The 16,502-nt window shown below is 43.9% G+C and overlaps 1 protein-coding gene across 1 annotated transcript in view; it reads left to right on the forward strand.

The window, feature by feature from the left end:
* The first annotated feature begins 225 nt into the window (after window positions 1-225).
* PHKA2 (phosphorylase kinase, alpha 2 (liver)) overlaps window positions 226-16,502 on the forward strand; it is a 36,315-nt gene continuing 20,038 nt past the window's right edge. Inside the window, exons 1-14 of the mRNA XM_010149345.1 lie at window positions 226-378; window positions 1,440-1,487; window positions 1,987-2,155; window positions 2,996-3,078; window positions 3,682-3,762; window positions 5,447-5,545; window positions 6,044-6,190; window positions 6,424-6,477; window positions 7,037-7,159; window positions 9,071-9,166; window positions 10,510-10,617; window positions 11,309-11,387; window positions 12,744-12,878; window positions 14,138-14,247. Coding sequence (XP_010147647.1) covers window positions 316-378; window positions 1,440-1,487; window positions 1,987-2,155; window positions 2,996-3,078; window positions 3,682-3,762; window positions 5,447-5,545; window positions 6,044-6,190; window positions 6,424-6,477; window positions 7,037-7,159; window positions 9,071-9,166; window positions 10,510-10,617; window positions 11,309-11,387; window positions 12,744-12,878; window positions 14,138-14,247 — 1,395 coding nt within the window. The 5' untranslated portion in view covers window positions 226-315. The remainder of the gene's footprint in view (window positions 379-1,439; window positions 1,488-1,986; window positions 2,156-2,995; window positions 3,079-3,681; window positions 3,763-5,446; window positions 5,546-6,043; window positions 6,191-6,423; window positions 6,478-7,036; window positions 7,160-9,070; window positions 9,167-10,509; window positions 10,618-11,308; window positions 11,388-12,743; window positions 12,879-14,137; window positions 14,248-16,502) is intronic.

The raw sequence follows: 16,502 nt of genomic DNA on the forward strand, positions 1-16,502 counted from the left end.
TTCTGGGAAGAGAAAGGTGGGCCCTCGCTCCTGCTGGGACACGGTGAGCAGCCACAGCGTGCAGTCAGCGCAAAATCATCTGTGGTGCTTGCTTTGTTACCCTTTGATATGGAAAGAACTGGTGCTTCTCAGTAGGTGGGATTTCAGGTGGTAATGTTTGTTGCTTCTTCATAGAAGCAGGTTGTAATGTTTGTTCTTTATCCCTTCTGCCATGGTTAGAATCCAGTTACGGGGCTGCTTTCCGCCGGTACGGACCATAAGGATGCATGGGTACGGGACAACATCTACAGCATCCTGGCCGTGTGGGGGCTGGGGATGGCTTATCGGAAGAATGCGGACCGGGACGAGGATAAGGCCAAAGCCTATGAGCTTGAGCAGGTATGTCAAAGTTTGGCATAAACCAGTTATGCTCTTCGGTTGTCTTTCCTACGGTAGGGAATTTGAATGGTGCATTCCCACTGCTGCCCTGTCTAGGATCTGGCAGGGTTTTCCCAGCTTGGACTAGGTGTCTTGTTCCTATGACAACCGCATCCACGCAGCATATGGTGTGCAGTGTTCTGGCAGCTTTCCAGCAAGCAGGATTTGGAGAGCTGGCTGGCAGAGAGGCTAACATCTGAATTAAAACACAAACAAACCACAGGGTGTAGGAGTCAACCTTCCATCAGTTGGCCGGTGTTTGAAAATCAGGCTTCTGAGAGATTTTATGCCCAGATTTACAAGCCTCTGGTTAAACCTTGATCCCTCACGCGGTGCATTACGGAGCAGAAAATCAAGCCTAGGTCGCTTGGATCCTCAGGTAGTGATTGACCTGCAAGACCATCCTTCCTTGTAAGGAGAAGCAGGCCGTTAAAGCCTTTGACACGGGCACTTGTGTCATCTCACACAAGTCGTACACGTGTTTGGTCAGCCAAGGTCACCATCTCCACGCTGGTGAGACTCGTGCGCTGGGGAATTGGCAGTGGAGGTAACTCGCCCAGTAGATTTCTGTAATCTGCGACTTGGGACGGTGGGTGGCAGAATTGAGAGTGCAGAGGAGCACTTAGCAGGAAGCGAGGGAGCGTTGGTGTCCTGCTGCTCTTTGGAAGGCACTGGGTAAATTTTAGGCTGACGTGTACTGCTCGAACTGTGGTACTGTATAAAGAGCAGAAGAAGCTCTGCAGGTTTTCCAGTCATGTCAGTGTCTTGCAGTCACCTACCAGTGTTTCTGGATCTGTCGCTCTGAAAGTCACCATTATTATTATTATTATTATTATTATTATTATTATTCTCACAAGACATACCATTCCTCTTGCCTCCTTAGCTGGATAGAAAGACCCCAGAGAGTTGCTCCACTCTTTAGAGAGGGTCTTTGGGAAAAGATTTGGTTCTCCTAGGTAGGGATATGGGAATAAAACTACCGGTACATTAACAAATGTCACTGGTCTGTTTTGTTCCTGCAGAACGTCGTGAAGCTGATGCGGGGACTCTTGCAGTGCATGATGAGACAGGTAATGCCAAGGCTCTGAGCCCAATCGGTGCGTGTTGTATTGACAGAGCATTTAGTCCGCAGCGTGTGTTCCTTGTCTCTTGTCTGTAGAATGGTTTCTTTTGTGTGTGTGTGTGTGGAGTCTTTTTAAAACTCCTGAGCAAAACTCTGATCTTACTTGCCCGTTTTTGAGATTGTGCGTGTAGCAAGTCACAGTTTTCCCTTTGTAAACTGCTTGTCACCAAGGTGCATACTTGTGACTGAGATCTGAACTCGGCAAGGTAGTTCCATCTTTTTCTTTCCCCAGAAGATGGCGATTTAACTTGAGCTTGAAGTTAGAGTTGTGTTTAAGCACCCTGATCAATCAAACCAACCCAAACCATTCTGTGATTCCATGCTGAAGTGAGGTGACAGGAATTAGGACCTCGTTTCTCCTCACCTAAGAAAAGTTGTTCATTTTGAAATAGTTTGGAGAATTTCTTCCAAAATGATTCAGATTTGAGATCTCTGGTGTTTTTTAGGTAGATAAGGTAGAGAAGTTCAAATGCACCCAGAGCACCAGAGACTGCCTACATGCCAAGTATAACTCCGCAACCTGTGCCACGGTGGTTGGGGATGACCAGTGGGGACATCTACAGGTGGATGCAACTTCCCTTTACCTGCTCTTCTTGGCACAGATGACTGCATCAGGTAAGCAGAAGAAATTTTACCCTTGGCTATTGCTGCAGGCTTTTTCTATTCTGGCTTTCATTTAAAAAGGAAAAAAGGTTGTAACTAGCTTCAGAGACCTTTTATGTAATTACTACTCAGAGGAGGGCAGTATTCCTCTGGAAAAAGAGATGTGACTTAGTTGGGATTTCATGTTTATAGTAACTGGGAGTGTCCATTCCCTTAATGTTGGCATAAAACCACATGAGATACTCAGAGCCACGTCAGAGAAGAGTTTTGTGTTTGAAGGCTGTGTAGGGCGTCCTGATACACAGCCAGGTTCCTTCAGAGTGATGACACTGAGTCAGGTGCCACTAGTGCCGTGTTCCTCTTCTTCCTGGTGCTCTTTGGTCTTGTGCTCTTCTCAACTGTATTCCTCCTCTGAGGATAAGGATTTGTTTCCTTACGTGTTCTTCTATCCTCAGAGACCCCTGCAATTGAGCCCTGCAGTGCCTGGTTGTCCTGGAGGTCCCTTGATAGAGCAGCAAGTGGGCAGAGGGGTGGGGAGCTACGGGAGTTGGGACGCACTGCTCTGGAGAGCCAGAGCAGGCTCAGGTGTCTCTGCTTTGTACCCACCGTGCCCGAATGCTGCCCTCTGGGGTGGTTTGTGGTCGGTCTCTGAAAAAGTCTGTGTTGGTGGCATTGGAGAATTTTACCAGCAGCAAGTGTGGAGGCTTGCTGCCTGATCTTTTGAATCAGCCTGAGTTTTTCCCTTGATTTCGGTGGTCAGTAGTTGGTAGCAAATAAACGAAAGCGTGAAACTCACTGAGTAGTAAATATTTCAGTTCTGATACAATTACTCTCTTCCCTCCTTTTAATCAGGGTTACGTATCGTCTTCACCCTCGATGAAGTTACCTTTATCCAGAATCTTGTTTTTTACATAGAAGCTGCCTACAAAGTTGCTGTGAGTAGCTGTTTATGTGTAAATCACCTGAATGCTGCTCAGATGTGGGTGGAAAATTATTTATTAATGGAGGAGGAAAATAGGGACTTCTTTCCCCATGAGAAGATACCAGAACCTGTCAGCACTTTACAGTGTGAGCAGCATTTTTGGAGATGGTGGGAGGGCTGTGGAGGATTTCCTGCTGGGTGGGTGAGGTATACTTGTTCTATCATCATAATAACAGTTGTTCTTTATTGATTATTAGCAATATTTCCTGATGTCTCATTAAAAACTTAGGGCCTTTTTAGAAAGAGCAGAGTGTTAACAAAGTTTTTGGGAATTGATGAGTTGAAGTGGCACAGGGAGGAGCATGCACAGGGGGAAGGATAACGGGCTTTGTGTGTTCTGTGAAGGCAGTGGTTCGTGGCTGTAGGAACATAGGAACAGGTGATCCTGCTGGGGTATATTTTCATGTGCTCTTCTTTAAACGTGAGGAGAGGGGCCCTTTTCTTAAGGCAAATAAACAGATTTCATGCAGGGGTCTGGTTTTGTTGTGGGGTGAGGGAGGCAAACACTGGGTTTGTATATAATCATGCCAGTTTTTTCTTAATGATGTTGTTGCAGGATTATGGAATTTGGGAACGTGGTGATAAGACCAACCAGGGGATCCCTGAACTGAACGCAAGCTCCGTAGGGATGGCCAAAGTGAGAAAGTCTTCCTGTCACCTCCTTCGTGGCTGTTCTGTCATGCTAAAGGGCTATGAGGGACTCTGCAGAGCCAATAAACCTGTGTTTGGGCTGGAAGAAGAAAAATAGCCACCTTCTGGAGAGAGATTGTAGAATCATAGAATGGTTTGGGTTGGAAGGGACCTTAAAGATGATCTTAGAATCAAAGAATCACTAAGGTTGGAAAAGACCTATTAGATCATCCAGTCCAACCATCAACCCAACACTACTGGACCCACTAAACCGTGTCCTCACGTGCCAAGTCTACACGCTCCTTGAACCCCTCCAGGGATGGTGACTCCACCACTTCCCTGGGCAGCCCATTCCAGTGCCTGACCACTCTTTCACTGAAGAAGTGTTTCCTAGTATCTCATCATCTAAACCTCCCCTGATGCAGCTTGAGGGCATTTCCTCTTGTCCTATCACCAGTTACCCGGGAGAACAGGCCAGCACCCGCCTCCCTACAACCTCCTTTCAGGGAGCTGTAGAGAGCGATCAGGTATCCCCTCAGCCACTTCCACGGTAAACACCCCCAGTTCCCTCAGCCGCTCCTCATAAGACTTGTTCTCTAGACCCTTCCCAAGCTCCACTATCCTTCTCTGGACACGCTCCAGCATCTCTATGTCCTTCTTGTAGTGAGGGGCCTAACAGTGAACATAATACTCGAGGTATGTCCTCACCAGTGCTGACTACAGGGGACAATCCTTTCCCCAGTGCTGCTGGCCACACTGTTCTTGATACAGGCCAAGATGCTGTTGGCCTTCTCAGCCACCTGGGCACACTGCTGGCTAGTTCCAAACATCACGTACTTCCTCAGAAGCTTACAGAAATGGCCTCAGATTAAATGCATCAGGTTTGGTAAGCTCTCAGAGAGACAGTCTTTAAAAAAAAATGCTTCTGATGTAAGATAACAGCATTGTATGGGCTGGAAGGGACCTTAAAGCCCATCTAGTTCCAACCCCCCTGCCATGGGCAGGGACACCTTCCACTAGACCAGGTTGCTCAAAGCCTCATCCAGCCTGGCCTTGAACGCTTCCAGGGATGAGGCATCCACAGCTTCTCTGGGCAACCTGTGCCAGTGCCTCACCACCCTCTCTGGGAAGAACTTCTTCCTGATATCTAATCTAAACCTCCCCACTTTCAATTTAAACCCGTTACCCCTTGTCCTGTCACTACAGGCCCTTGTAAAAAGTCCCCCCCAGCTTCCTTGTAGCCCCCTCAGGTACTGGAAAGCTGCAATAAGGTCTCCCTGGAGCCTTCTCTTCTCCAGGCTGAACAAGCCCAACTCTCTCAGCCTTTCAACATAGGAGGGGTGCTCCAGCCCTCTGAACATTTACCCTCTGATATGGTACAGGAGAAGCATTTATTACTAAGTACTTTAGATACTACCTCAGTGGAAGCCCTGCTCCCCATGCTTTGTGTTGCCTTTAAGTTTTGAGAAGGGTCGCCAGCACATCAGTCCTGAATCCTACTAGTGGAAAGACAGAAATATTTACTTTTAGTAAAATATTGCCAAGCTTTCCTTTGAAGATGAAAAATGTCTGTGAAGTGAGTTTCTGTCTTACATAATTTCCTTCAAATTATAAGCACGGGTGCGGGGGTGTATACTTGGCTTAAAAGGTATTTAATGGTTTTGGGTGGTTGTTCGGGTTTTTTTTTGAAGGCTGCTTTGGAAGCAATTGATGAACTAGATCTTTTTGGAGCTCATGGAGGACACAAATCAGTGATTCATGTTCTTCCTGATGAAGTAGAACACTGTCAGGTAAAAATCAGTCTTCTGTTTCCTTTGCTAGGGGAAAGCCCAACACCCCCTCCCTTTTGTTTTTAAGTGAAATGTTGATTTACTGAACCAAGAACCTAACGTAATAAGGGTGGCTTCAGACTACGCTGTTCACCCTGTTTCTAGTACATCGTGTCAAAGTGAGTGTTGGCAAGCATTCTTGTGCTAACTCAGTTAAAAATGATTATGCAGAAAGTTACAGAATCATAGAATGGTTTGGGCTGGAAGGGACCTTAAAGATCATCTAGTTCCAACCCCCCTGCCATGGGCAGGGACACCTTCCACTAGACCAGGCTGCTCAAAGCCTCATCCAGCCTGGCCTTGAACACTTCCAGGGATGGGGCATCCACAGCTTCTCTGGGCAAGACAGAGTTCTCTGCCAGTTTGCAAATAGTGTAGTCTGTTCCATTTGCACTTGCCACAGTTTCTTGAAGCAGGTAAATGTTTTACATCCCTCTCTTTTGTTCCTGTTTTGCTCAGTCTATTCTGTACTCCATGTTGCCAAGGGCATCCACATCAAAGGAGATAGATGCTGGCCTTCTCTCTATTATTTCTTACCCGGCTTTTGCAGTGGAGGATCTAAACCTTGTTAATGTGACCAAGAGTGAAATCATATCCAAATTGCAGGTAAGGATTTCCTTTCTTTTCATTTTCCAGACAGAAAGAGAAGCAGAACCTCCATTTCTTAACTGAAAATCCTAATTAAAGCCAGGTTGTCAAGCAGGGTGCATCTGTGCGTGGAAGAGAGGCAGGAAAATCCCAAAGTGACACTGAAAATTCAGCACATGCCTTTGTGCTGACGTTAATCTGTGAGGAAGAGCAGTATGTGTAGTTTTCTGTAATTTTGCCTGTTTTCACAGGGCCGATATGGCTGCTGTCGCTTTCTCCGAGATGGTTATAAGACACCCAGAGAGGTACTTCTGATACATATTTTCTGATAGATAACTTCATTAGGAATAACTTTCTTTCTTATATATAGACATTTTTTGTGTCATTTACATGAAGGGGTGAAGTTCTATATCACTGTTAAAACGTCTAGTGGATTTGAAGGTAAACGAGGTATCCACCCTAGAAATTACGTGTGTTTGAAGGAGACTCAGGGTTTGAAAACCAGTTATCAAGGGCAGAACCTAATTCATAATTCTATAAGGACTAAACTCTTAGTTATACTTGTGCCTAAGAGGAAGGGATGTTTCTGAGGCATCCCAAAATATCTTTGAACCGAGTCAGAGGGGAGAATATTTGGATGATACCTGGATTCTGAGACTGGGAAGGGTTGATTTGTCTGGGGAGTGATCAAAGGAGCTTGAGACTGAATGTGAAAAAGAAGTCAGGAGGCTGCCTGGAAACTGGTTTTGGTGTGTTTCTTGGTTTCCTGGTTTTAATTACTTGTATAGAATAGGCTACCTTTATGATTGGAATACGAGTGACTAATTTAGCACTGTGACCAAATGAGTATGTTTGAATGTCTAGGATTCAAGCAGGCTGCACTATGATCCTGCTGAGCTCAAGCTGTTTGAGAATATTGAATGTGAGTGGCCAGTATTCTGGACATACTTCCTAATTGATGGAGTATTCAATGAGGACAAAATTCAGGTAAGGAAAGCAAACATTACTTTCAGTGGAAATGCAAAGCCATTTACCCGCAGTATTTTTTAGCTTTGCCCCATGTTTATTTTGGGTGTCAGTTGGATATGCCATCAGCAGGATGGGAGTAGGTGAGATCTTCAGGTGATCTCACCCTCCTGAAGAGTTCGTAACATGGTAGAGGCTGTGGTGTTGTGCACGCTGGGGCCTCATTCCTCTCTCTCTACCAGGTTGAGCGGCTCTGTTAGCTCGTGTGGCCAAATGGAGCTAAACAGGGTTTATTTGCCTGGCTCTGTCTTATCCCCAGCCTTGATGCCCCTTTCCCAATGTTGCAGGATGAGACCAGCTGCTTTTTCCCCCAGTCTCTGTGGCTTATCTGCTGAGAACAAGTTTCATAGTACCTTCAGTCCTTTCCTGCATTCAGGGAGATTTGGGGTTGGATTCTGAAGAGCCATTTCAATGTCACTAATATCCTAAGTTAATTGGTGATTCCCTAAGTTACTTCATGCCTTTACTCTGTCAAGCATCCTGTGGCCAGGGGAGCTAAGCCGATTGTAGCCCTCTGAAGGTTATAGTGCCACCTGGAGAGTATTGGTGAATTAAAGTGTGACTTGAAGTGAGTAGAAATACATGTGATTTAAAATTGATTAGTCTGCAGGGGGACAGGAGGTTGATAAACATAAGCCCTTAAAAATATAATGGCATCAGAAATAAATTGGGGAATTTGAGGTCAAAAAAGCCATTTTTCTGTACCAAATGTTGTAAATCAAATGAAATACTTCTTGGCGTTAGAAATGTAAGTTGCTTTCCTGAATGCAATGTAAATAGTCTGGTGGAAGGACAAATGACATTATTTCACGAGGGGGAAAAAATCAGAGTGTACAGAAACTTAGTCTAAAGCACCACAGAGCAGCCCCTAGAACTTAGATCTGGGATGGTGTGTGCCCGATTGTCTTTGTGGTGTGCAGCCAGGCTGTGCCGGGGCATGCCCAGACCAGGCAATTGCTCCCAGTTCCCGCAGGTCAGGCACAGCTGGTGAGTCACTGGGACACTCAGGTGAGTTAGGAGAATAAGCACTCTGGGGACTCCCAAAGAGCGGAGAAGGACAGGAGACTGAAAACATGAACCTGCGGTACCTTGCTTTGCGTGTTCCACTGTCCTCAGAAAGGTACAGCAGAAAGAGGGTTTCCGAGGTGGGAGCTGGTAGTGCTTGAAAACAGCTTCCCTGTAAGTAGAAACTTGGAACAGGAATGGGATGGTTAAGAAATGGAACAAAATAAGGAAGCTGGTAAGAAGAATATTAGATATTTTTTGTGTTGTATCGATCTGGTATTTCTGCTCATAACATCTCGTCTAACACCACAAGGATTTTCTGTTCCATTGACCTATTTGCTTTAAACCAGTTTAAATCTATTTTAAGTTTTCCATAGGGCAAATTTTTAAGCAAATCAGTTAAGAGGAACTGATTTCCCAATCCTGCAAAGCAGAATTCAGAAAATCATAGACAAATGTACGTGGTAGAAAGCTAACAATTTATACACCTTACACTTTTATGGATATTGGCAGTCCTGACATCCATCTCACTCCATTGTCATCTGATGCAAATTTCATGTAGGATTTGTTACAGTGACTGCTTGGAATTACATAGGAATATGTTGGTAGTTTTGCACTACAGTGGTGTGTTGTAGATAAAGTTGCGTGTTCATGTTTCTGAGATTGATAATACTGAGATGCTGGAACAATCCCTGAGAATCTGAACCCTGATCTTCCATCAGCAAGTTGTGGTTCCCCCTCGCCTTTCTTTTTTTAATGAACTTTCAGCAGACAAATACTGTCGGAAAGTACTAAAACTTTAACTTCCGTGTTCTTGTTTTGCTGACTGCAGTGTGAATTCTTACTCTCCTCTAAAAATATTTCCAGGTACAGGAGTATAGAGAGGCTCTGGAAGGAATACTTATTAGAGAGAAGAGCGGAATAGTGCTAATGCCTGAACTATACGCCGTCCCTCCAGAGAAGGTATTGTGAAAATGCTGCATCCACTTCGGTGTGCAGAGCAATAGACGCCAAGATGAACGTCAGTTTTATAGTTTTCCTGTAGCTGATAAATCTAAACCAGCAATAAAAAAAGCTACTGCACATTATTTAAAAACTAGGAGACCTCTCTCAGCTCACTCAGGAATGGCAAACTTCAGGCTTCCAGATGGTCACACTTTCTACTTGGGAATCTGGGTGCCTGTGGAAATATTAGAGCAGGTCTGAAGTTTTAAATCCTCATACTAAGCCATATAAGTGCTGATGCTGACTTAGGAACTGAAGCTCAAAGAAGAAATAAAGCATAGACTGTCCTGTTTGTTTACTCTATTGATGAACTGTGCTCTGGATTAGGGTTTGGGCTGGGTTTTTGTTTGGTTTGGTTGGTTTTTTTCCTGTTCCTCCAATCTTTGCTGTTGCTGCTTACCTGATTCTCTCACTGTGACAGAGCAATTCAGAAGAGCTGATGTGCTCTTCCATGCTATTTGCCTCTGTATCCCTCCCTGACAAATTCTTCTCTGGCTCCAGACTTCGCAGCCCGCACTCGCAAAGGGTGTGGAGCCTCCTGGGTTAGTCACAGTTTGGACAGGGAGTGCTGACAGCTGATATCTTGCTAGCAGATCCGAGGTGGAAACTCTGAAATTCCTTCCCAGTGGGGACAAACATGTAAGAGTTCAGAGCCTTCTTGTGAATGTTGAGTATGATGATGATCTGATGAACATGCAGAACAAACAGGGTAGATTTTGCCTGTCATTTATCAATTTTAAGATGGCAGTGGTAAAGATGTTATCTCGGAGGCCTTTTTTCCCCAGCCCGCAGTAGATATCTATAGATATATATAATAGATACATGTGCACTACAGAACCAAGGCAGTTTTTCTGCTGACCATTCCCACTAAGAAAGGACAGGTGGAATAGCCTTCGTTTTCTGGAAAGCACCTTTACCTCAGCAAGTGACACAGACATCTGTGAAGTTCAGGTGGCATCTTGCAAGGGCTTGGAAAGCAGACACACAGTCTGCCCAGCGGGAAGGCAGCAAAGGCATGGTGAGGAGAAAGGGGAAAGTGCCAACACCAAAGCTATATGCGCATGCAGACTCCCCATTCAGCCTCCCACTCTGAAGGGTGGGGCGGTGTGCAAAAAGGAAGCGTAGTTCTTTGTCCCAGAAAATATGCTGCCTTAAAAGTAAACCAGGATATCTGGATGTCACTAATAATGGCAGGTTAGAAAGGGTAGATGATAGACCATGTTTTTTTCCAATGCTTCCATGTTACTGATTGTTCTTCAGAACTTTAGGGTAATTTTTCTTGTTTATTTGTTTGTTTTCAGGTGGATGAGGAGTATGAAAATCCTCACTCAGTGGATCGTATCCCAGTGGGCAAATTGCCTCATCTCTGGGGCCAATCACTGTATATCCTTAGCTGCCTGTTAGCAGAGGTAATTGTTTTTTCTACAGTAGGTGAGCTTGCATTTCATTTTGTTTTGAGCTGGCTCGGGCTTTAAGGACAGTTTGGTTGACAGGTAGAGGGCAATGTGTTTTCCAGTAGAAACATATACATGACCATTGAGGGGTGACTCTGACCCTTCAGGACTCTTTCTGTTTTGTATAAAGATACGCAATCGTCTGTTCCTAATCAAGCTGAACAAGTTGTCAGGTGGACTGGATCTGTGGTTAGGCTGGAGAAGTAAGCCCAGTCTGACTTGGCTGTCCCAGAGCTAGAATTTTGTACAGTTTCAGCTCCACTAGACTGCGCCTTACTCTGTGGCATAAGGTGCCTAGGGAGTTGTCCTGTTTTAGCCATGGACTCGTTAAAGGAATCACTGAATATCTCTGTGGTGTTGCAAAAAAATCACCAGCCTGGTGAAATTGCATCTGTTTGCTGCAACTTCAGAATAGGAAATTTGAACATGCAGATTGTGTCAGTCATAACCATTTTCTTGTTGTTCCCAAAGATATTTCAGCTGCTGTTTTTACGGCATGCACTACTTGGTGGAAACCAGGCGTTAAGGCCCGCTCTCCTGATAAAATAGGAAAGTTGGTTAAGATTTCTTCTAGGTGTCATCAGAAGCCTTTTACTCAATTTTTGTTTGTTTTCTTCCTTTTTTCTTTCTTTTGCATTTCTTCTAGGGATTTCTTGCTGCGGGTGAAATTGATCCTTTGAACAGGAGATTTTCCACTGGTTTTAAACCTGATGTTGTAGTACAAGGTGAGGGAGTTTTCTTGAACAGTCTGGGTGAATTGAATCATGTGATGGTGAAGTCCCCAGGTACAGGAGAGAAGACAGCCATGTTTAAAACAATGTGGATTTTCGCATGGGACGTGGATGCTTTGGTGTTACTGTGAGAGGAGAAAGGGGTTGTTTGCCTAGCTGCTATTTTCCCGAAGGAAAGATCAGGTTTAACAAACTCTTTTAAAATACTTCTTTAAATTTTAAGACTGGTCAGGGACTGGAGAGTGGCAAACTTCATCTTGTAGTGAAAAAGGAAAATCTGTCAAGAAAGGGTAGGAGACCAGTCAGTTTGGTCAGGTTTCTGTGCAGCCCCTTTTCAGATGAACCAAAGAGCAATGAGTGGGGAGGATGTCTGTACACAGAGGTGAAGCAGCTGGACTTAGAGCTGTCTTTTGGCTACTGCAGGGAAGTGGCTTCTCTTCTCAATACAGGAACAACCCAAAACAGAAAATTAAGCAGAGGACACTTTTCAAGGGCCTGTGCCTCTCTGGAAAAGCAACCAGCTCGTTTTTCAGCAGCAGCTGTTGTCAGTGATGCTGTGCTGTGGGCAGGTGCTTGTTTACCCCCCCGTAGACAGCGGGGGTGGCATTTTACTATTCAGAAGTGCCTAATTTATAGTAGGAGTAGAAATGCTTGCTGATTTTTAGTATTCTTTGACAAGTATTTATAACGTGAAGAACTACTTTGAATTTTTAGTTCCAGACCAGAAAGCCAGCAGACGTGGGCAAAACCTCAAAGAGGACAAGAGGTGGGATCAAGGCCTGGATTGTAAATACCTCTGGTTTTGGGACTTTTGTTCTTTCCTACCTCTGCCGTTTTATGGCCTCTGTAACATTTATTGCTCCACAGGTAACGGCATCTGTTCCTCATTGACTCGGCCATGTTGTTACAGTGTGCTGTATTAAAACAACCAAGGTTTTCACGTTGCGATTTCCCCTTGTTTTACGGGGGAAAAGCACCGTCTGCTGAAAGAGACTGCATGATCCAAAGTAGTGGTGCTGAAAGAAGTCAGAAGAAACCGATAAAGCCCCAAACAACCTGGTCTCACCTCAGAGCTGACCCTGCTTTGAGCAGGAGGTTGGAGTAGAGACCTTATGAGGACTCTTCCAACTTGAATTACCCCGTGGTCTGTAGCGAACAAGAATGTCAAGATGTGTTGAGAAGTCTGACATCCTCTTAAAATCCCTTTTAATCTCACAGGCTCATAAATTAAGGAAGAAGTTAGGCCTTTGTGCATTTTTAATCAACTATGCAGCAGCTGAGAGGTGACGGTAGAGACAGTTAAAAAGAGAACAACTTTGGTTCTTACTAGTGTTTTTTTCTCTTCCGCAGTAACAGTGTTAGCAGAATCTAATCAAATTAAGAATCTCTTGCAAGACCATGGAATCAACGTTCAGAGCATTGCTGATATCCATCCTCTTAGAGTGCAGCCAGCTCGCATCCTGAGTAACCTCTACACCATGCTGGGTAGGTGTTTGGACCTGGAAGCCTCTCCGTACTGCTCTGCAAGCTGTTTTTTAAGGATGGTGGTTTGCTTTTTGGTTTTCTTGTTTCACACTGTCTCAATTTCTTTGATCTAATTTCTTTTATTTAAATCAATTTCTCTGATTTTAAGAAAATGTGTTTGTGCAGAGAAGCTTAAAACAGTAGAACTTTGGTCTTAAACAAGGAACTGTAAGAGGAAGAAAAAATTTGCCTCATTAGAGAAAGTGACCAAAATACAAGGTTCCCTATACCCTTGGAGTTAGGCAAGAACTGACTCTTCTTGTCCTGCAGGAAGTACTTCCACAGAGCAACTGGCTTTAGTAAAGGGTTTTTTTTGTTGTGGTGGTGGGTTTTATTGGATTTTCTTTGTTGTTTTAACAGAAAGTCTTATGGAAACATCCAAAGTAACAGGGCCTTCAAATAAGAATTAAAGTGTGCCCTTTGAATGGAGAAAGGAAATTGCGTATGTTGCTTTTGGGAAAGAATTGGTCTTTTTATCACAAAGACCTTTTAGCAAACAAAGCATTTGCAGGGCTTTGCTGAAGCTTGCAAGTTATTTCATAATAATTCATAAGAGCTTTCTTTCACTAGTGGGGGGTGAGTAGGATGATTGGACACATGGGTGTATTGTTTTTAGCAGTGACTTCTTGGGGAATGTTCACAGCGGTATTTTTTCAGGCAAATGGTTGTTTGGCTCATATCCCTTGTCAGGCAGATTGAAGTCAGCTCCTGGCTGCTGGAGCAAAGGTGCAGTATGGATCATTCACTAATAAGCTCTGCTGAGGAAAGTGGAGCTTGTCAGCCTGATAAAAAGAACAAAAATCTGTCTTTTTATTTGGATGTACTTTTTATTTGGATTTAGCTTTCTATGGGCAAGAATTTTTAAGGTTCTACAGTGAAAGCACTGCTTTCTGTTGTATGTTGATGGTCTTGTTTTTGAAAGGGCAATACCTCCTGTCCTTCTTGGTGGGAAAGCTTTGGCTGCTGAGCAATGGCTGTAGTTAAAAGACCTGATCCCATGGTCAGTGAAGCTGAAATTTTTATTTTAAACCAGGCCTTTGAAGAACTCTAGCTGTTATATTGGTGGTTACTACAAAATGGACCAGTCTGCAGCATCTGACTCTGTTATCTGCCTTCTGCCTTGCTGATAGGAATGAATCTCCTTGTCTAAAATGGTCGTTGTGGAAAACCACACAGGAAATGCTAGGTGAGACTTTATTTTCTTCCTCTTTTCTGTACAGGCCGGAACAAGAACATGAAGTTAAGTGGACGGCCACACCGACACATTGGAGTCTTGGGCACCTCCAAGCTGTATGTGATAAGAAACCAAACATTTGCTTTTACCCCTCAGGTGAGCATGTAAAGCTGGCAGGGAAATCACTGCTTACTTAATGGCTAATCATTAGTGAAGCGCTTGGCTTCTACGTGCTGTCACTCTACTTTAGGTAGAGCAGGGCTGGTAACTGAAAAAGCTGTGTTTTCTGGGGTTCTTAGGGGCGTTGGATGATCAGCGTGGTAGGAATGCTGATAAATCTCTCTTCTGTCATACAGAGTCTGGCTTCTTTGGCTACTGGCTTAGGAGAACACAGCAAATCAATAGCACAAAGTTGTTACTGATCTCTGCCCAAACCAACATTCTTGCTAATGAAATAGTTTCTCCAGAAATAGGTCACTTAATGTATCTTCCTACTGATAGCTTTGATGGAAACCTTAGTTTCACGTAAGCTTGCCAATTACTGTAACCCTCAGGAGACTCAGATGTTATCTTTTCATTTTATTGTTGAACTGGTCAGTAGCGCTGAGAAAGGGATGTTCTGTCTTTGTTTTCTGCTTAGTGTCTTTTTCAGTGTAGCTGGAAGTTTGGATCCTCCCATAATTAATGGCTCGTATTTATGCATTTAATGAAATAGGGCACACTTATTCCAGTAGACTCATTCCAGCAGTTGGTACTACAAGACCAAAGGGTCGTCTGCTCTAACCATGTGCAACTGGAGCAGGATGAAGAATGCTCACACCCTCCTAAATAGAAGTTTGACTAATGTAGCCTTTAAATTCCAGTGGAAGACGTTCAGTAGACTTCATAGATGGCTTCTGTCGTGCTTCACGATGTTCAATCAGCGTCAGATTTACTGCAAATACTGTGGCTCCCTATTCTTCCCCATGTCAGTTGGTCACAAGCAGCTTTGTCACCTATTGTTTTATTTGTTGTGTTGTTTCCCCACATCAATTTTCACTTTTGCAAATTAGAGAAGATTTCTTAGAGTGGTGATTTTTTTAATTCAAAATACCTCTTTGTCCACATCTTACTGTGTCAGCCGGATGCAATATTCCAGCTGGAATCATGCCGCGTATCAAGTAAGGACATACTTATTAATATATTCCACAGTGGCATTTATCTTTGTATCAGCAGCACACTGACAGTTCCTGCTTATTCCATTTTTGGCTAAAACCTCCATAACATTTTCTCTTGTATTCTGTAGCCAGACATTTTCCCCTGACCTTTTGGTGTGTGAGGGGTGGAATTAATGTTTAATTTCACCTCCCTGTGGTTAGCAGTTAACTCACCTGTGTTGATCTTGAGTAATGTCCACAAATTCTGTGGTTTGGTAGTTTGTATTTCATTCTGTTCTCTAATGAAAACATTGATTAGGTGCGGGGCAGAGGCCGTGGCCATTTAGATGCCCTCTCATTCTGAAAAAATGGTTAATAACTACCTTTTGAGAACAATTTTCAAGCGGTTGACCTCCTCAGATGTTTTTTCTTCAGCCTTGCTAGTGTGAGAATTTGCTGAAGTTGAGACATGTCAGCCACGTTCTTGTACCTACTCTCTGGTTGCTTCCAAAGAAGGAAATTGGACTGGTTTGCTGAGACTGGGTTTTGATGTGACTGTTTGGCCATCTTTATCATTTTATAATTACCTTAGCACTCTCAAATTGGCTTTGTTTTCCTGTGCTTTCAGGCACTGAAATTGGCTTGACTGCTCTGTGTTATCCTGGCTCTTCTTTTTCATTATGGGCAGTGTGTTTGCATGCCTCTGGATTTCTGGGACTTGTTCTTCCTGAGTTATCTAAACCAATTGTGAGTGGCTCAGGGATGGTTTTGGCTAGTTCCGTGAAGTAATTTCTCTGGATTTTGTCAGCTTGAATTGACGTGCTCTTTAACCTTTTCTGCCCATACTCCGGCTGGACTCTATCACTTTGCTAACGGTACTGTTACAGGTCATAATTCACTATTTGTCTTCTGTCAGTAAACCCAGCATCGAACACCTCAGCTTGTCTGTATCCTCTCTTCCTACCTGCTCTCTTTCTTTGTTGACAGACCTACAGTTTTTGTGTTTTCCTATTTTTCACCTCTGGTGTGTTTACAGGATGTTTTCTCTTTGACCATTGTGTGTCTTACTAATTGATGTTTATTTTACATCCCAGCCTCCTTTTTCCACCCCTCCCCAAGGCTTATGTGCTTCTTTAACTTTTGTCTTGGCTGCTTTGACATTCTTTCCATTGTTTGTCCAGCTTTTTTGGTTTCCAGCTCCTGAAGTAGCCGTAATAGTCTCTTACTGTAGTTCTTGGCTTTCCTCTGTAGTGGGAACAGCACACTTGACCATTG

The sequence above is a fragment of the Eurypyga helias genome, unplaced genomic scaffold (genome assembly GCF_000690775.1).
Source record: "Eurypyga helias isolate BGI_N326 unplaced genomic scaffold, ASM69077v1 scaffold16193, whole genome shotgun sequence".
In the NCBI taxonomy this organism is placed as follows: Eukaryota; Metazoa; Chordata; class Aves; order Eurypygiformes; family Eurypygidae; genus Eurypyga; species Eurypyga helias.